This window comes from Trachemys scripta, chromosome 9, assembly GCF_013100865.1.
Source record: "Trachemys scripta elegans isolate TJP31775 chromosome 9, CAS_Tse_1.0, whole genome shotgun sequence".
Taxonomy (NCBI): Eukaryota; Metazoa; Chordata; order Testudines; family Emydidae; genus Trachemys; species Trachemys scripta.
In genome coordinates this window covers 21,705,929-21,726,712 of record NC_048306.1, presented here as the reverse complement: position 1 = coordinate 21,726,712, position 20,784 = coordinate 21,705,929, and the positions used below count along the sequence as shown (strand labels likewise).

The 20,784-nt window shown below is 45.9% G+C and overlaps 1 protein-coding gene across 7 annotated transcripts in view; it reads left to right on the top strand.

The window, feature by feature from the left end:
* Positions 1-20,784, top strand: part of ARHGEF9 (Cdc42 guanine nucleotide exchange factor 9) — a 270,682-nt gene that overhangs the window by 210,930 nt on the left and 38,968 nt on the right. For all 7 annotated transcript variants that reach the window (XM_034781031.1, XM_034781030.1, XM_034781037.1 and 4 more), the window contains 2 exons: positions 2,992-3,224; positions 10,293-10,422. In XM_034781031.1, the coding sequence (XP_034636922.1) occupies positions 2,992-3,224; positions 10,293-10,422 (363 nt within the window). The remainder of the gene's footprint in view (positions 1-2,991; positions 3,225-10,292; positions 10,423-20,784) is intronic.

Here is a 20,784-nt window from a genome sequence, read left to right as displayed (position 1 = left end):
GTTCTGGGCGCCGCATTTTAAAAAAGATGTGGAGAAATTGGAAAGGGTCCAAAGAAGAGCAACAAGAATGATTAAAGGTCTTGAGAACATGACCTATGAAGGAAGGCTGAAAGAATTGGGTTTGTTTAGTTTGGAAAAGAGAAGACTGAGAGGGGACATGATAGCAGTTTTCAGGTATCTAAAAGGGTGTCATAAGGAGGAGGGAGAGAACTTGTTCACCTTAGCCTCTAAGGATAGAACCAGAAACAATGGGTTTAAACTGCAGCAAGGGAGGTCTAGGTTGGACATTAGGAAAAAGTTCCTAACTGTCAGGGTGGTTAAACACTGGAACAAATTGCCTAGGGAGGTTGTGGAATCTCCGTCTCTGGAGATATTTAAGATTAGGTTAGATAAATGTCTATCAGGGATGGTCTAGACAGTATTTGGTCCTGCCATGCGGGCAGGGGACTGGACTTGATGACCTCTCGAGGTCCCTTCCAGTCCTATAATCTATGAATCTATGAATTTACAAATACCTGGCTCACCATATGGAAAGTTTTCTTCAAAAAATGGTTCTAAAAATAAATGTCAATCTGTTCTCAGACCTGTATTAAAGTCAAGAACCCGAGTTGTTTAAAAAAAATCTCAACCCAAGAAACCTGGCATTTCTAATTGCACGCCAACTGAGCGGAACGTTTTGTTGCAATGTAAGCTGTCAATGAATTGATTCACAAGAAAGGAAAACACATGTTTGGAGTCTTGGCTGTAGCAACACGGCACATTTGGAAGGAATACGAACCCATCTGACTTTGTACCCCCCTTCCCCTTGTGACTGTGTTTCTCTGCTGTGTGGAAGGATGCTGGCCCACCAGGCCTCATGCTGCCTAAGTGACAGCAAGGCAGCAGATAGCTTACTCATGCTAAACACACAGTAGCTGACAATAAAGCGCTGGAGGCTTTAACCCACCCCATCTTGCCTGTTACATAAGCTGTATATTACGGGAGCTGATAAATTGGCCAGTGTTGTAAATATGTCAAGAAAATTACAGTTCTGCTTTTTTAGGCTTTCCTTTAGGGAGAACGAAGTGCTATATCGGAGCTTATGTAAGAGGTGCTCTGATCCAGGATGTGAAACCTTTTATGTTGTACCTGGGCTGAGCTACGTTTCACCTCAGCAACACTTCAGTTTCATTAGAGAATCTCATTGGAGACATTAATGAAATTTCAGTGGGACACCATTAAAACCACTCGCAGCTTCTACTAATTGCTGCTGGCCTTTGCTGCAAAGAACATCTTTCTTTTTGGATGGACAGTATTGTAATAAAAACATCCCTCTTTATATCTCTAACGGTGGTGCTGAGATGCTCCAGTGATGGGCATGTTAGAAATCTGCAGAGGGCCAACAGACTGGAAAACTCATAGTTTGAAGTCGTGGGAGAGTTTCACTACCGGGCTATATTCTCATGGTGGGGGACTAACCCCCTCCTGCAGACAGGTGGGAGAGTTTGAAGGAGGGGAACTGTGAGGCTCTTCTTGAAGGGTTTCCCCCAGGTTATTCTGATGGAGGGAAGCAAGGTGTTTGGCTCCTCAGAACTCCCGCATTCCTTGAGCTCCTGGAAGCACAGGGTCATCTGTCTGGAGTCTCTGTGCCTTCACGGCGGTTCTGGGGCCACGTTTCCTGATTCCCAGGTTCTTGTTCTATCCAGGAAGCCTGTCGTGTTTAAGGAAGTAAAATTGGAGCAAAACAGGTAGTACAAAAGGCAGAGAGAGCAAACTGATCACATGCAGGGGTCGGAATGACATTTTCCCTTCATGTACGGCATGAAGGGAATGCGATTTCTGGTCCCACCCAATTATGTAATAAGCATTGCACTACTGGCCAAGTGTGTTTAAGGAGTGAGCGTCTCCGTCCTGTGCATCATTTGATAGCAACCACAGCTTGCATGCAGCATATCAAAAGCTGGTCTTGTGGCTGAGATGTAGGACTGTGACTCGCATACGTGGGTTCAGTTCCTGTCTCTGTGATATTGGGTGTTCTCTTAATCTCTCTGTGCCTTAGCTTCCAATGTACTTGTATGTATCCTTTTCTCCTACCTCTGTCTGTATAGCCTTTAAACTCCTAAAGGCAGGACTGCTCCTATTACTATATGTTTATACCATGTCCAGCACAATAAGACCCTGACAGAATCTAGGCCGGCCTCTCGGCAAAGTAATATAACTAAATACTAATACTAACAGACTTGATGGACTAGTGCAAAGGAGGAAGAGGTGGTCTTGTGATCAAGGTGTGGTACCAGGGGTGCTGGACCAGTTTTTATAGTGGGGGTGCTGAAAGCCATTGAACCAAACTGTAAACTCTGTATATAATAGAAACCACTTCAAGCCAGGGGGTGCGGCAGCACCTCTAGCTCCAGCACTTGTGTTTGGTACTGTCTTGGTGTGTAACTGTAGGCAAGTCCCTTCACCCCTTCATGCCTGAGTTTGATTGGTAAAGCTGGGATTACGGGATATTCAAACCTATCCCACGTGGGTGGGGTGAGGCTTAACTCAAAGATTTGTCAAACACTTTGGGGAGCACTTGCTGGAAGGCACTCTGCACCTACCATTATTACCGTGCTGCGTGTGCTGCCAAAGGCCAGAGCTGTGACTCAGTGTCACCTTTGCCATTTTAAAGAAAGAAAACCCCATCTCTTGAGATGAAACAGAAAGCTCCCACATGGCTCTCTTAAGGGATCATCTTACTACACTATTGTATCTCAAATGTACCTGCAACAATGTGTCAGTGTAACGGATTCCCCGCAGAGACACAGTGCTAATTGAGTGCTACACAGAGAACAGGACAAGGCCTGCATGCTAGTAATCCAACATCAGATTTCTGCTGCTGTTGCTGGGGTGTTTTTCTTTTATTTGTTGTAATTTATTCTTTAGTGTGACAAGCAGTTGTCTGATGCACTCTCCTCTCTTCCCTCTGTCTCTTTCTGTGTTCATTCCCCCCACCCTCACCTCTCGCAGCAAGACGGGTTCTGGATCTATTCGGAGTACTGTAACAATCACTTGGATGCATGTATGGAGCTGTCCAAGCTGATGAAAGATGGCAGGTATCAGCATTTCTTCGAAGCATGTCGTTTGTTGCAGCAGATGATTGACATCGCCATAGACGGTTTCCTTCTGACACCAGTGCAGAAGATCTGCAAATATCCCTTGCAACTGGCAGAGCTGTTGAAGTATACTGCACAGGATCACAGGTAATTAGATGCCTTTTTTTACTGTACTTGTGTTTTTGATGGCTTTTACTAACTGAGGACTTTTGGTAGCCTATTTCTTTACATGGCATCTACACACACTAAATAACAAAGAGTTTTCTCTCTTACCTCTTCTTGCATCCAGCTGTTTCACTTCATGATAACTTGTTAAAATTAAGGCAGGGCAGAGGTTCAGCAAACTAGATAGAAAGCCTGCCTGAAGCACTTATTCCCAGTGGAACCAAATTGAACTCCATTGTAGTCAGAGACCTGAAGTAACGATAGTTAGCTGTACTTTTAGATGCTACCTACTACTCTAGATGAATTATTGATTCATGTACTTGGTTAAGAGACATTAGCCAAAAAGGTTTGTTTCCCTCTCCGGACAGTGAACTCATCACAGCTGGGAATGGGAGCACGTCCCATGTTTGGATAGAAATGGGCCAGACCAGTAACTTGGATCTGAACTCCCTACATCTGGGGGGAAATCAGATCCTGGTCTGATTGTCGCAGGTTGTGTCTGTCACTGGTTTGGGAATCTGGGTTTGGATGTGAGAAGCACACAAGAGTTTGTATGTTTCTCTGAACTAGAGCTGGCCAGGAATTTTTCATCAGAATGATTTTCTGATGAAAAATGCCATTTTTGCAAAACTGAATTTTTCTCTGGGAAAATTTAAATAATGGCTGCCCACCTGGATGACTCGTATCAGTTTCACTTTCTGCTTGTGCTAAGGCTGAGCACCCTGACTCAGGGTCCAACTCTTGTGTCTTATTCTCCTTTCCAGTCCCAAACCATTGTGAGGTCACAATGGCATTTGCTGTTTTGTGATGTAAAAACAGGCTTCTGACTTAATGTAGGGAGAGGCAGCCTCAGGGAGGAGGACTCTGTGATGCCTCGTAGGTAATTAGTACTAATACCAATGGCGAGATGTACAGTGTGATTACACCGAGAGTAAATTACATTTTTGGGTTCAACATAGTTTAAAGCATGCCTTTTTCATTGAGGGCTCTTAAAATTACTATGTGATTATATAATCGGGTAGACCATGCATGTTGTGATGTTCTGAGGGAATCAATGCATCCTGTGGTTAAGCTACAATCGTCTGAGACAGAGGCCTTGTCTACACTCCCACTTTATAGCGCTGCAACTTTCTCGCTCAGGGGTGTGAAAAAAACACACCCCTGAGAACTGCAAGTTTCGGCGCTGTAAAGTGCCAGCGTAGACAGTGCATCAGCGCTGGGAGCCGTCCCCTCATGGAGGTGGTTTTTTATAGGGCTGTGCTGCGACTACACAGCCACATTAAACGCACACATTGCTAGTGAAGACATATCTAATGTCTTTTATATCTAATATTTTTTTTATATCTAATATTTTTATATTGGTGTAAATATGGAGCCACATCACTGGAGATACTTTGGATTTACACTGGTGTTACTGAGATCAGAACCTGGTGCCAGGTATAAGTACCCAAGTTCATCAAAAGCACATTAGTTATATGGGGTAGTGTGATAGGTAGAGAATTTTAAAAATACTTTTAGGTATTTAAGTACTGCAAAGACACAGCTGTGTGTTAGCAAGGAACTGGGAGTCAGCATAGTGTCAGTGATCTGAGAACAGGACAATTGTTTATTGGACAATTCACTTAGCTGCTTTGTGTCTCCCTTTCCCTATCTGTAAAATGGGGATAATACTTTCCTTCCAGGCATTAGCAAAAGGAAGGCCACTTGAACGTGTAAAATGCTATATGTGTGAAATTCACACCTGCACAGTAGGCCATGACAAGAGCTAAGCCCTAATTCCACTCTGCAAGCATTAAGTATTACTAGCCATATGGGTGACCCTCAAAAAGTTTGTTGGTTCAGTTTGCTTTGAAGAGGCATCCAAACGCTTGGTGGGTGTTATCAATAGCTGCCCATTGTTTCTAGACAATGCCCATTGTCTCTTATTCAAAGGTCTTAAAGCCCTTCTGAGATATTACTCAGTTAGGCCTCACAGCTCCCCTGTGAGGCAAGTTATAAGGGTCTCAAATAGGGATACAGAGGCACAGCGGGGTTAAATGACTCACCAGAGGTCTGCATCAGATCCTTGTAGAGAACCCAGGTCTCCCTCTCTTTTTGGAGTTTGAAATTTCTCTGCTGCTGCATTGTCAGGTTTTCCATTACCATCACTTTGGGGTTAGTGCTTAGGTTAATAATTGCCTGAGAAGTAGATCGAAACATGAATAATTATTAAGGGATTGACATATACAGAAAAAGAGTGATGTGACCGCAGTTGGGGGTGCAGTCTGTACCAGTACAAAGATAGAATGTAGGCTATGGCTACACTATAGACTTTCCAGTGGCACAACTGTACCACTGCAGCTGCACCGCTGTAAGGTCCCCCGGGTAGCTGCTGTATGCCACTGGGAGAGAGCTCTCCCATCGGCAGAATTAACCCACTCCCAATGAGCGGCAGTAGTTATGTCGGTGGGAGAGCGTCTCCTACCGACATAGTGCTGTCCACACTGGCCCTTCTGTCGGTGAAACTTATGTCCATCAAGGGTGTGTTGTTTTTTTTCAAACCCCAATGGACAAAAGTTTTACTGACAAAAATGCTAGTGTAGACATAGGGTACATCTACACTACCCGCCGGATCGGCGGGTAGCAATCGATCTATCGGGGATCGATTTATCGCGTGTAGTGTAGACGCGATAAATCGATCCCTGATTGCTCTCCTGTCGACTGCTGAACTCCAGCTCGGTGAGAGGCGGAAGCAAAGTCGACGGGGGAGCCACGGCCATCGATCCCGCGCCGCGAGGACACGAAGTAAGTAATTCTAAGTCAATCTAAGATACGTCGACTTCAGCTACGCTATTCTCGTAGCTGAAGTTGTGTATCTTAGATCGATCTCCCCCCACACACACACCCTCAGTGTAGACCAGGCCATAGCCTTAATTTCTAAAATATCTAACATCTCTAAAATTTCTAATATATCTAATATATCAAATTTTTTGTGCCCACAGGTCAGGTTGTTAGATATCCTAAAGCTATTATCTATACCCCAATGTGTTTAATCCCAATTTGATTGTGGGAGCAAAGCTGAAGGAAGAAAATTATCTGGTGGATTGATGCTCATCATGGGCCAGATTGTTAGTCTCTTCCTCTGAGTAGGACTTTACTACGCAAGAAGTAATGGGACTAATTACTCGGAATGAGCCAGGGTCCCATGTAAGGAAGGATCTTTGCATCATTTGTGAGCGGATACCATTAGATCTTTTCCTCTCTGGTTGGCTGAAATCATTCTCTTATTGTATCACTATAGATGTACTATATATAGGTCCAGGACAATGGGCCTGCATCCAAATTCCTGATCATTCCAGCCCAAGTTAGCACATGACATTTTGGCAAGAGCCCACACTTGCATTCTCACTGAGCATTGAAAGGAAGTCATTGCATCCCAAATATATCTGACGAGCAATTTATCGGCCTTAATTTTATTTTGAACGCTATCCTAATATTAATCCACCAGCCAAATGCTTTCTTCTGCCATTTTTCTTCTAGGTTCTTTGTCAGCTCAACCGCAGACATGGGCTCAGAGCCCAGAAAGTTCAGTCAGTGATTCTTGCTTCATTAATGTACGAAATGAAAAATGTACCTGCTGTTTCCTCTTCAAATGGAACATTAGAATTAGTAAATTAGCGTTACCAGTATAAAGCCCAGCTTCATTGGCACCAGCCCACTCCACGTGGAGGCAGGCTTGGGGGTGTTTTAAAATCTTGGCTCTGTTCAATTGTTCATTGTCTATGGGCCAGTTCATCTGATTTTTTCACAAAGGCACATCTGTTCAGCGTCCCAAGATTGAAACCAGTTTAATATTCATTAAATAGCTGAAGGTCATAAGTTCAACATTGCCTTGTGAGCAACTGGCATTGTAAGGCCACTGTGCAGTGATTTCATCAGGTTCCCTGATTCGGAGTTTCAGTGCAAATAAGAAGTTGGTTTGGAATCAAAGGCAACCAGGGTTTTTTCCTGGACGTTTGGCGTTAGGAGTAGTTTTCATAATTTTTATAAAAGTGTAACTTCCTTCCATTGCTATGCAGATAGTAACTAGGGCCTGACCCTTCAGGTGTGTCTATTGTGGGCTCATTGGGAATGCTGTCAACTCAATTAAATAAATTAATTTCTATGCTATGGGATATCATGCTGTTGTGAGAATAGTCCCAAATGTCCCCTCCTGCAGATCAGAGCCAGAATTAAGTGTGTGTGTGTATTGGGGTGAGGGGGAGCTTTTCTAATCTTTGAACTGAAATTAGCCACCCTTACACTCACTCAGCCCACTTGCATGCGTACAACTACTTGAATTGTAGACTTGATCCTATTTGCATAAGCCACACCCCTGAATTGTGCTGCCATTTTATCAGGGTGTCCCCAGTACGTATACACACACGCCCTTAAGAGCATTGGCTCAACAGACTTGTCACTATCTACCACACACACATTCCCCTCCCTGAAAGCGTCTTCTTCAGCCATCATCCTTAATTTATAGTCTAAGAGCCAATTCCTGGAGTCCTTTACTCACTATTTACACAGTGAGTGGAAAGTTTTGGAACAGTAGGAGTTCTTTTTCATTCAGCGAGGGTTTTGCCTAAGGACCAAGTAGAAACTGAATAAGGACATCAAGACCTGAAATAATGTTAAAATAATAAATATATTTTATTATGAAAACTATAAAAATATACTGTATATTTTATTTTAATATTTCCCCAATTTATATCCCATTTGGGGAACTTACTGAGTTTCTGGATCTAAAATCATGGTAGAGGAAGGAAGCTCTGAAGTACATAGAGAAGTGGATTGGCTGTTTTCAGTATCCAATACTGAAGTATTCACAGCTCTAAACTTACATGTCCCCAGATGTTGGAAAATAGTCTTCAACAAAGGTTTCAAGTGCAGGATATTACAAAAATACCAGAGGAGTTGACTCAAAATGATATGCTAGTTCTTTCACATAATGAGCAGTGGGATAATACCAGATGCGTGTGGGAGTCTGAAGTCAACTTGGGTCTATAATGAGCAACTCTGCTCCTGAGAGGTATTTCCTGTATATTCTGGAGAATCAGGCTATAAAAATCTACTAGAATACAAAGGGTTAATCCCCTGTTCTAAATGTCACTGACAGAATCGTGAGCAGTAACCAGCAGAGCCATTTCCTTAGCCGCTGCATGAGAGCTCCATTTTTCTCATTAGTTAGAAGTCAATATCAACCCTTAAGTTAATCATAAATTATGGCAACATTATATCAGCTGGCCTAGTCTGTCTTCCCAATAGAAATGAACATTAAGGTCTCCTGGAATGGAAAATGAGGCACAAGGTGGAAATCAATAGCATTGATTTCAGCATCACTTTTTAAAAAGACTGATCATCATCCTTGCTGCCCTGACGGGAGGCTATTTTTGGTCTGTTATTACACTCACACGCAGGGCCGGCTCTAACTTTTTTGCCGTCCCAGGCAAAAAAGAAGAGCGCCACCCTGCTGACCCCCCCCCCTCCGCCCTCCAGCACCGCGCCGCGCTGGGCTGGGCCGCCGAAACCCCCGCCCCCATTGCCACGCCAGGCCTCCCAAACCCCTGCCCGAGCGCCGGGTCACCCAAAACCCCTGGAACGCCGGGCCGCCGAACCACCCCCGAGCACCTCGCCAGACTGTTGAACCCCCCCGAGCGCCTCGCTGGGCTGCCAAACACCCCCGAGCGCCTCGCCCGAGCACCTCGCCAGGCCGTCCAAACCCCCGCCTGCCCCCCCCAAGCGCCTCGCCGGGCTGCCCGAACCCTCGGAGTGCCACGCTGGGCCGCCCAAGCCCCCAGAGCACCGCGCCGGGCCAGCCAAACACCCCCCCAAAGCGCCGCGCCGCGCCAGACCTCCCAAAAACCCACTACTATTTTTAGCACACTAGCTCAAGCCCCACTAACTTGAGTCTCTCCAAGCTGCAGTGTAGAAATACCCTTTCTGGCCAGAAAGGGTATTTCTAACACAGCTGAACTGATTGTGATCCAGCCTTATGACTTAAGGGTTGTAAGATCAATGACTTGTGTATTCTTTGCTGGCCAGGGCAGTTACCTCTGTATTCAAACCTGATATAGTGTGTTATAGACTGACGTTTTATAGTGACACATGTTTTGTCTGGGGACCCAGGGAACACCTCCTTCCTTCCATTATTCAAAGGCAAGGATAGTCAGATGCTGGGGCCAGAGAAGCTCTGAAGCCAACCCTTGCAAAAACAAGCTCTGGAAGGAGATTGTTACAATCCAGAAATACTTTGCCCTGACTTTGCTTCTGCCGGAAACACTGGTATGATCAGGGAGGCATGAGCAAGTCTGATTTGGGACTATAAATGTGTGTGACTTTATCTACAAATGTACGTGGTAGCTAGATGTACATGCACACATAGAGAGGGAATTGCTCACATACATAATATGACTATGAAACTGGCCAGGTCTGTCCCAGATAACTTGAGAATCACACATCCAGAAGTTTGGTCTGGGCATCAGATACATTTATTATAAATCACTGTAATAAGGAAACTAATTTTATAAAGGAACATTAACATGGAAATATTTTCCAACTTTCATTTGAATGAAACAACCCAAGGCTCCACAGTACGAGGTCTCCCAACATCTGCCTGCAGAGTAGTAGCGTTAGGAATGTTCAGACAGCCCCGGAATGTGGCTGTGCATCCTAACGCATTTTTTAAGAACAAGTTCAGTGTAACTCCATGTAAGTCAATGAAGTTACCCTGACGTACAGCAGCTGAGGAGTTGGCCCATTAATTTTATTAGCATTTCACAGTCTCAGTTTGAAACAAGTTAATGTTGTTTGGAGGGGGAGAGGAGGGAGGGAGGGGTTGACAAGCCAAAAAGCGACCAGCAGAGAAGGAGACATATCAAGAATAATAACAAGGGGCAAATTGCTGTTATTCCCCTTTCCTAACAGGCGCGGCAAGATGCTGTTAATAGATGCTGTTAATAATGATGAACCCTTGTACATTTCCCTTGTGTGTCAGGTGTAATTCCATGGGCTCCCTTTTGTGTTTTCTAGTGACTACAGGTACGTGGCTGCTGCACTCGCAGTCATGAGGAATGTGACTCAGCAAATCAATGAGCGGAAACGGAGACTGGAGAACATTGACAAGATAGCTCAGTGGCAGGCCTCGGTCCTGGATTGGGAGGTACAGTATGCATTGGGCAGTGATGGGCTCCAATAGATTCCAGCACAAGAGGCAGAGGTGAATGATTCATATCAGGCTTGGGCTGCAACTAACACAGAGATGCCATGTTTAGGTGCTAGTAAATGAGCCATCTCTATAAACGGTGTATATGTAGGTGTAAATTCCACATGGCCTCCAGAATGCTCTAGAGGACGTGGCTCACCTCAAGCCCTTTGTACAGGACAGGTATGTTTGGGAGTAAATTGCAGGACATTGGGGTAACCTGGGTTAGACAGAGGGGCAGAAGGATGCATTTTGTCTTTATGAGACTGTCTGCACAGCTGCTGGGAGGTGTTACTCCCAGCTCAGATAGATAGGCACGCACAAGCTCTGCTTGAGCTAGTTCCCTAAAAATAGCCGTGTGGCAGCGGGGATTTGAGCTAGCTGCCCCAGTACAATCCTGCCCAACCCCTGGGTATGGAGTCAAGCAGCCAGCCCAAGCCACCACCCATGCTGCTGTGGCCATACTTCTATTTTTAGATGTTAGCTTGAACAGAGCTAGGGCATATACATCCACCTGAGCTGGAAATCACACCTTCCAGCTGCTCTGTAGACATACCCTATGAGAGAAGAGAGCCTATTCACGCGTATTTGAGGGAGGGGCCTAAATTGATTCAGTGAAGGAACGTTAATGGATGCTCCAAAGGAAATCTAGGGCCTGGTTCTGATCTCATTTTTACTGGTGTAAATCTGGAGTAACATCAATGGAGTTACGCTGGTGTAAGTGAGATTGGAATCACACTCCTAATCTCTATGCTGGTTGTGTGCTTTGTACTTAATCAGGGGGCAAGAAGAGAAAGGAGTGCTAAAAAAAGGGGCACGGGGGAGTGACGGGGCTAACAAGGCAGGTAAAACCCTGGTGATGATTTCATTTTCTTCATAAATATAGTATTATTATTACTTATGTATTAAACTCCGTAAGTGTGTATGGTTCTATACAGACATTTAACACAAATAATAATAGAAATAGTCCATGTCCCAGAGGTGTTAAAGTCTAAAGCGCTGATTCAGTGATTAATCATGCATGCTGAATTGAAGTAAATGGAACTACTTACGTGCTTAAAGTTAGACATTGAATATGTACCTTCCTGAACTGGGGCCTAATTGTGATCACGGCATAGTGAATGATCACAGGGGGATGAGCTGGGGAAGGGAAGCTGAGGGATAGTGCATCCACCAGATCTTATAGGTTACTGTGGTTTGCTACGTGCTCATCTGGGAGTTGTTGAACTAGGCCAAAGCTGAGCACTTTTGTAAATCCTACCCTATATGGAATCATTAAAACACATTTTTAGCAAGAGGACTCTCACATTGATGCAACAAGTCATGGATTCTCTTCTCTCTTACACCAGTTTAGATTAGGAGAAATTCCTTTGAAGTCAATGGAGTTATGCTGGGGTAAACTGGTAGGAGGGAGAGAACTCCGTCCTTTAATAGTTTTTCCCAGACAAAACCTAGGAGGATCGGGGGGAGAGAGGGAGAAATGTAGGGCCAACTGCTACACTCAGTTTCACTAGTGCCTCCCCATTGACTTTGCTGGGGTTGCATTGGTGCAAATGAGGGAAGGATTAGGCCATAACTTGGTAGATAAAGAGTATAAGTGGAAATGATGCTATTATAGTTGGTTCTTAAATTTTGACTAGCAGTTAAAGCAGAGAATGCAGATGATTTGCTTTGTGGCTTTATTGATTGATTCATTGTTATTTATTTTTAAAAAAATCTCTGAGATTGACATGCAGGCTTGTTATTGCATTAGAAGACAATTATCGGGGGAGAGGGGTACAAGGTCATCAGATGCGTCTTTAGCCGTAAATCCATTATATGTGATGAGTTACAGTGACTCATGTATAAGAAATGCCAATTATAAATAAACCTAGATTAAGAACAGATCAGTTTCAAGACACTTACTGTTCATGTGTGAATGGAAAGCCAAGATGACCTGCACCTAGGAATGATGGAATAACAGTTTCCATTCCACCACCATCACCATGGGTGATAAATTCATTCTTATTTAGACACACCCATCATCTCCTCAGCCCCCACCCCAACAATTCATCCAAGTACTCTAATGGCAGATATGCCTGTCAGTCAAAGGAGATGGTGCTTTCTGAGAGGTAGTTGCAGTCTAGTAGATAGGGCATTAGATAGTAAATCAGGAGACCTAATTTCTATTGCTGGCTCTACCATTGACCTGCTGTCTAACCATATGCAGATCACGTCATCTCTGTGTGCTTCTATTTCTTGTCTACTTAGATTGTAAGTTCTTCAGGGCATCGACTTTTTTTCACTATATATTTGTATAGCACATAGCACACCAGCTTTCTGATCTCAGCAAGGGCAGCTAGATGGTACCATAATGCAAGTAAGTAATATTATAGGGTCAGTATATGGCAAAACAGTCTTTGAAACGGGCCTGGGTCAAAAGCGTACAAGAAAATATGAGGCAGGAGGAAAGCCAGTAGGTTCATTTTTCTCTGATCTGAAATCCAGATGGAGTATGTGATGGAGGTGAACCCAGTGCCAGCCAAACTTCAAACCACTTTCAGAAAGAAACTTGGTCTAGCAGTCTGAGAGGTGGTTAAGAAAACAGAACTCTTGACTTCTGCTCCTGGCTCTGACACAGTCTTCCTCTGTGCTCTTGGTCATACCATTGAACTTCTCTATGCCTCAGTTTCCCCATGTGTGAAATAGGCATAGTGACACCTTCCTTAACTGTTAATGTTTGAAAAGATCTACTATGGAGCCATTTAGCACCAGGTTCACAAGGGGAACGTAGATGCCTAACTGCCCCTTTTAAGCATCTAAGTCCAACATTTAGGTGTCACTGGCATTCACAAAACCATCACTCAGCTGTCGCCTAACCCTGTAGGTGCCTAAAGTCCCTAGGTGCATAAGTTTCTATCAGTAAAGTCCCCTCGTTTTCTGCTGGAGGGAATGTGCAAAACCAACCTGAGGCTACATCTACACTACAGGGGGGGGGGTCGATTTAAGATACGCAAATTCAGCTACGCGAATAGCGTAGCTGAATTCGACGTATCGCAGCCGACTTACCCCGCTGTAGGGACGGCGGCAAAATCGACCTCTGTGGCTTCCCGTCGACGGCGCTTACTCCCACCTCCGCTGGTGGAGTAAGAGCGTCGATTTGGGGATTGATTGTCGCGTCCCAACGGGACGCGATAAATCGATCCCCGAGAGGTCGATTTCTACCCGCCGATTCAGGCGGGTAGTGTAGACCCAGCCTAAGTCCTGACACCGCCAAGCTGGACAGCACTTAACTCACACCTATGCCCTGGTGGAATTCACAAAGTGGGTGTTCCTCTGCTGCAGGTCCTGATCCAACAGGCATGCTCAGAGCACACCTAATTCATCATCATCATGGTGGTGGTGCTACTACCCCTCCCTTATACTGAATAGCCCAGTGGTTAAAGCACTTACCCAGGTTGTGGAAAATCCAGGTTTGAATCCCTACTCTGCCTGGATTAGATCAGGGATTTAAACCCTGGTCTCCCACCTTCATGGGGGCACCCTAACTACTGGGCTATACAGTTATTCTCATGCACGCTGCCCCAATGATTATTTAAGTATTTCATATAAAGTGGAACAGCATCAACAGGAGAGAATAAGACCCACCTTAGACTACCGAATAGCGTAGTGGTTAGGGCACTTGCGGGGAGGATAGAAGGGAGGCACTGCTACCGTCTCCTCCATTTTTCATGAGAAAGGGCTGACCTGGCTTAGGTGCCTAACTCCACGAGAGGTTTCATAACTGAGAGTCATGGGGAGAGAGAGGCACCTCATTCCAGTATAGAGTTAAGTACCCAGCTCCCTTTGAGCGGCAGGGATTAGGCCCCAAACCTCTCCTTGACATTTCCTACTGGCTAGCCCCCGGCTCAGTGTGCTAGCTTCTGAGAGTCCCTTTTCTAGGGGCCTAATTCTTTCCATGCATTGGTGAAAAGCCTGTCGCCTAACTCGAGGCTGCGAATGCTACAAGGCAGAAAGGCATTTAAAATATAAGTATTATAGTGCTGGTTGTTGCAATCCTCAAGTCCCCCATGTGAATCTAGATCTTAGTTACTTCAATATTCATATACTCCTAGGACTCACAAAGGGAGGGTATATTGGGACTATAGACAAGCTGCTGATCCTAAAATAAGAAACATTCAGGGCCCAATTCACAGCTGATTTAAGTATATGCAGTTCTGGGGAAGTCAATGGAGTTGTGTCTGCGTATGTCAGCAGTGAATTTAGCCCTCAGGATTCTCCAGCTGATCTGGTGTTGAAGGTTAACTTTAGAGTCAACATTTGAAAAATGTAAATGGCCCTTGGTTGAACAAGGCCTGATTTTTCATCAGATGGTTCACCCAAGCCCTACTTAGCCTTTCTCTTCAGCTTTAGCTCGGTGCTCCTACAACGCTGCCCGGTGTGTGTGCGGGTGCTGTCTGTGCAGTGATCGTGATGGAAATTGGGAAGGGATGCTGAGAAGATGGCTCTGCTTTGCTGATAACAGCTGATAGCCATGCTCTAGCGTCCAGCACATGAAGTCCTAGAAATTGGTGTCAATGGGAGCTTTACCTGACTGAAGACTGTGGGGCCAGATTCTGATCTCGCCTACTGTAGTGTAAATCAGGAGCAATTCCAATCATTTTAATGAGGTGTAACTCCAGATATATGCTGGCATAGCTGACATGAATCTAGCCCTGATTGCGGACCTCTGGATCTGACTGTAACAGAATATCACCTGATTTCTGAATTCCAAAAATATAAATAAACCTAAAAAATACTGTCCCTGCCTACACTGAATTCTCTAGTGCTTTGTCCAGTTCACTTATTAATGACTAAGAATATTGGACTCCCACCGCTTCCCTTGGGAGACTGGTTCACAGTCCGATAGCTCAATGGCTCTCAACCAGGGGTCCATGAGTCCTTTCAGGGGGTCCACAGGGCCCCCTGGCTGAAACCCAGTGCCCCAAGCCCCGGGGCTGAAGCCAGCGCTGCCCACCCCCCGAAGCCAGGAGCGCTGCGGGGCTGAAGCCAGCCTCCCTCCCTTTCCCCCCCGAAGCCGTGAGTGGCACAGGGCTGAAGCTACACACACACACACACACCCCAAAGCCGAGAGTGGTGCGGGACTGATACAGGTGTGGCAGAAGAGTCTGTGCCACTACACAGGCAGCCCCCCAACCCTCCAAAGCCAGGAGCTGCGCGGGGCTGAAGCCAGCAAATCTCCCCCCGCCCCAAGCCAGGAGCAGCAGGGGACTGAAGCCGGGAGCCCCAGCACACGCCCCCACACCCTGCTGAAGCTGGGAACCACACTGGGAGCACCCCCAGCCCATACACATCCTCTAGCTACTCCCTGCCTGCACCCTGAGCTACCCCCTGCCCACACACAGCCCCTAGCTATCCCCTGCCTGCACCCTGAGCTGCCCCTGCCTGCACACATCCCCTAGCTACCCCCTGCCTGCACCCTGAGCTACCCCCCACCTACACACAGCCTATAGCCACCCCCTCCCTGCACCCTGAGCTACTCCCCTGCCCGCACACATCCCCTAGCTACCCCTCCCTGCACCATGAGCTACCCCCCTGCCTGCACACATCCCCTAGCCACCCCCTCCCTGCACCCTGAGCTACCCCTGCCTGCACACACACCCTAGCTATCCCCTGCCTGCGCCCTGAGCTACTCCCCTGCCCACACACAGCCCCTAGCCACCCCCTCCCTGCACCCTGAGCTACCCCTGCCTGCACACAGCCCCTAGCTACCCCCTCCCTGCACCCTGAGGTACCCCCCTGCCCGCACACAGCCCCTAGCTACCCCCTCCCTGCACCGAGTTACCCCCCTGCTCACAGACATCCCCTAACTATCCCCTCCCTGCACCCTGAGGTACCCCCCTGCCTGCACACATCCCCTAGCTACCCCCTCCCTGCACCCTGAGGTACCTCTCTGCCTGCACACAGCTCCTAGCTACCTCCTGCCTGCACCCTGAGTTATATTTTTTGGTTGTGTCCCCCCCACAGCCCAGACAGGCTGGGTGGCTCCTGAGTGAGTCAGGGGCTGGCGTTCCCTCTCTGGACCGTGTTGTGCAGAGCTGACTCGAGCCCCTCCAGCCCTTTCCACCCCAAAATAGAGGTGAAACTATGCCTATTCCCAATGGCCCGCCCCAGCCAGGAGCCCCACGGTCTGTCCCCCCCACTGGGCCCTGGAGTTTTTATAGCATGTTGAGGGGGGCCTCAGCAAGAAAAAGGTTGAGACCCCCTGCGATATCTCTCACCTGATGTTCGACCAACATTTCCCTTTGCTCAGTGTCGTCCCTTTACCTGTCGTTAAATGCGCTCAGACCCAGCTGCTGACATTCAGAAGTGGGTAGGCAAAACTGACGTGAAAAAGTTTCTTGGAGCCAGTTCACAGCAACATGCCAAGCTTCATCTGGCTCAGATTCGAAATAGGTCAGGCAAGTCCCACCCTGAGCAGCCCGTCTCCTCCTTGGCCACCTCTTGTACTTGTGCCCTTTTGTAATGTACTCTGGCCAGTGGGTAATGTAGTGAAGAGATCGTTCCCACAAGGTTAGTGGTCTTACATAAAAGCAACCCCCATTTATGTCTAGTCTCATCATTTACAGAGACTCAATTAAGGTAATTTGGGGAAGGTTAGACTATTGGTTCAGATACTGGCCTGGGACACAGGAGGCATGTGTTCACTTTCTTGCTCTGCCACAGACTTCCTGTGTGGCCTTGGGCATGTCAGTTAGTCTCCATATGACTCATTAAAGGCATACATTACAATGAGGCTGGGCAGAACTTAATTTTTATTATTTTTTTATAATTTTGACAGATATTTATTTTTAAGCATTTTTTCAGTTTTTATTGATTTAAATGTTCACAATGGCGGGAAATTATGAGAATGGTCAGACTAATTATTTAATGACAGTACACATTGAAATTCAAAAAGTTAACGCTTTATAACCGTTAAAACACAAATTGTCAACATCACATGCCAAAATATACAAAGTCAATATCTGTGTATAGTGAAATTGATATTTACTGATAAAAAATCTAATCCTTCCAAGCCTAATTACGACTGTGAGGGGAATCACATACTACAGTAATGGGAAACATATAGGTACTAATATAGACCTACAAGTTGTTATATTCTGATATACATTTAAAAGAAATTCTGAGAGGATAAATTTATTTCTGTAACCAGATTGAAACAAGTTGAAATAGTGGTCCCACTTTCACTGGTAACCACAAGAACGCAGAGTTTTGGGCTTTCTCTGCTGCTTCTGTGACAGCAGTTCAATAAAACTCTGTCCTCCCCTGTAATGTAGGTGCTTGTGAAACGCAGAAGACTGTGTGTCAGAACTCCACCTGGCCATTAAAATCCTCCACTGGTATAGGCTCCATGAAAGACCCTACGCCAGTGGCAGAACGCTTGACACAAGAGAAAATCTAGCTCATCTGTCTAAAAGAAGCTTGAATTGTCATTGCCCATTCCATAAACAGAGGACTTCAGTCTCAGTAGAATCCTAGACATTTGCACCCTGGATTCCCTGGGGTGTCAGTTTAGCAGTTTCCAAGAGGCTTAGATTCACATGAAGGAAAAAAAAGAATAAGAAAAATATAATTGACAACTGTATCCTTTTAAATGTTCTTTAGTTCTTGTTCCTGATGGATCCTCTAATGGAAGACTCATTGCCCTAATTATGTAATATACAATAGTTGGCTTCAGCTTAATATTGCATTATTGAACCCAAAGACTGGCATAAAAAATGATGCATGCAACGAATGTACTGTTTTCAAAGCTAGAGCAGCTTGATGAGAAAACCTCCTGGGAAAAATCAAATCTGGGACTGAAACAGATTTTTTTCCCTCAGCGACAGAAGGCATCAAAAATGAGCCTGATGAAAAGGACGACATTTCGCTTGCTTTTCTTTTTCTGATCTTTCCATCGCCCAGAGCGCCAATCAGATTATCAGTCACTAATTAGAGCACAGCAGTGTCAGTCAGAAAAGGCCCTGCTCACTGAAAGGAGATTCTCTGCCTGGCAGTAATAGCATGGACTTGTGTCAGGAGGTGGGCTGGGACTGGGGCTGGGGCAGGGGCAGGGGCTGGGGACGGGGTGAATGATGTTCAGAAGCTAAGCATCTTTCCCCAGCCTTTGGTAATGTTTATTCAGAGGTCCTCTTGGTCATGTGGGGGATACTGTCCCTCTGCCCACGCTAAAGGGTTCTTCCCTGTAATGCTGTTGTTCTCAACTCTTGTTTCTTCTTTGCTCATTATATGAAGCCCTTCCCCCCCCCCCCCCCCCCCAGTTTTCCTTCACTGCCTGGTTATGGAAAGCAATGCTCACCTATGGCATAGCTGGGAAGCTGATGATTGACAACTTTCATCAGTCACACAGGCATAGGCCCTCCCCTGCAGCCCTTGGAACTGGCCCTCCAGACCTTGTGTGTCACTTCTGTGATGCTTGCAGCCTAGAGGGAGCATGAAGCACAGTCTCAGCCTCCAACTGGTTGACCTTCTGGTCTATCCTACTGCCCGCTAAGTGCTCAGGCCCTGCCCATGACGGCTGGAAGGAGAAATGAGAATTTGACTTTCTTTTTTCTACACTTAACTTGGAGCAGGACACACACACACACACACACACACACACACACACACAGGCATAACCACCTTTTAGGCTGTATGGATGTGGATCAGATCCAGGCTGTGCATTAGTCTTTGCGTAGCCATTACATTGGTTGGTTCAGGGGAAGAGAAGGGATGCATTATCACAGTTGCTCGACCACACATATTAGAAACTGAGTTTCACCCCTAACAAGGGCCAAATTTTCAGAAAATTCAGACAAAATTTGAATGCACGGTTGCCATGATAAAATACCCCTACTTGCCATCGTAATTGCCTATAATTACCACTGTAAAACACGCCAATGGAAGTTGCGTACACAGCCGCCAAAATAAATTATGTGAATGCAGTTTTGTGCGCCGGGTCTACCAATGTGGCCCTGAGTGATTTCAGACCCTCCCCCCGTTTTGAGTCAATTGATTTGTTGGGCCAGCTCCTCAGGTGCTGTGAATTGGGCAAAGTCAGTGGAGTTATGCCAATTCACAGCTGCTGAGAATCTACCCACATTGTCTTTAGCAATTTTTCTCAATCTATGAGGCTGGCTCTGTAGGAGAGCTAGGCTCATGGCTGCTTAGGGAAAAGGAGAAGAAAATGAATATTCTTTTGGGACATGCCAGCATTGACTGTTCAGTGCTGAATACTAAATGGTCACTAGAGAGTTCCTCACTGGTGGACGTGAGCTGGCTGCCTCCATCCACATGACTAGACTATACAGCCTAAATACACAGTCCCTTAGCCTCAGCATCCCAGCTTAATTCTGTTAGGAGAGGCCCACGTACCTTTAGGGTATGTCTACAAAGCAAGTGGGAGCAGGCTTCCCAATGTGGGTAGACAGACACATGCTAGCTCTAGTAGAGCTAGCGTGTTAAAAATAGCAGCATGGTGAGACCCCTGAGTACAAACCCACCCATTCCCCTGGGCGTGTACTCGGGTGCCTCGTCCAAGCCGCTGCCTGTGACACCATAGCCACACTGCTATTTTTAGCACGCTAGGTCAAGCACACTCCCGGCTGCTGTGTGGACGTACCCTTGCTGTGCTTACAGGAGGAATGCTAGGAGGGCTGTGCTGGGAAAGCATGCCTCACTGGGTGCTGCTGCTTGTGTAATGAAAACTGGTCAGTTGTGTATTAATTAATTTAAAGCTAACTGCAATACATCTTTCCTAACAAACAAAATCTTGGAATGCATCCATTTATAGCTGATATACTGTTTAAATTGTTTCCCTAGCATACACAATGTAATAAAAACCCTATAATTTTAGATCTCATTTTTACATCCCTTGCAGGGACTACACAGTTTGGATTCAGCTAATCAAGTAGAAGTGTTTACAGAGTCCTCTCTGTGTCCTCAGGCTTTGGATGCTACCACTGGAGTAAACCGGTCTCACAAAGCCTGCGTTCTATTTTTAGCAAGCAACCTCTTCCTTGCAATGAGAAATTATTATCGATGGGGTTGTATGAATCCTCCCTCGTTGCATAACTGGATGTATCCTAAGCAAGGGCAGTGATTTCTGGAGCCCCCAGGCTTTTGAGAGGTTCCTTATTCAAGGTTCCTTATTCTATCTGTAGAGCCTCAGCAACGTGCGTGCAACTCATGGCCTCTATAAGCAGAAGGCTCTGACCAGCAGGCAACTCAGCCTAATTCCTAACTCTGATTTTGAACTCATTTGAGGTGCCAGAAGATATACAAACAGCTCTACTCCCTGCT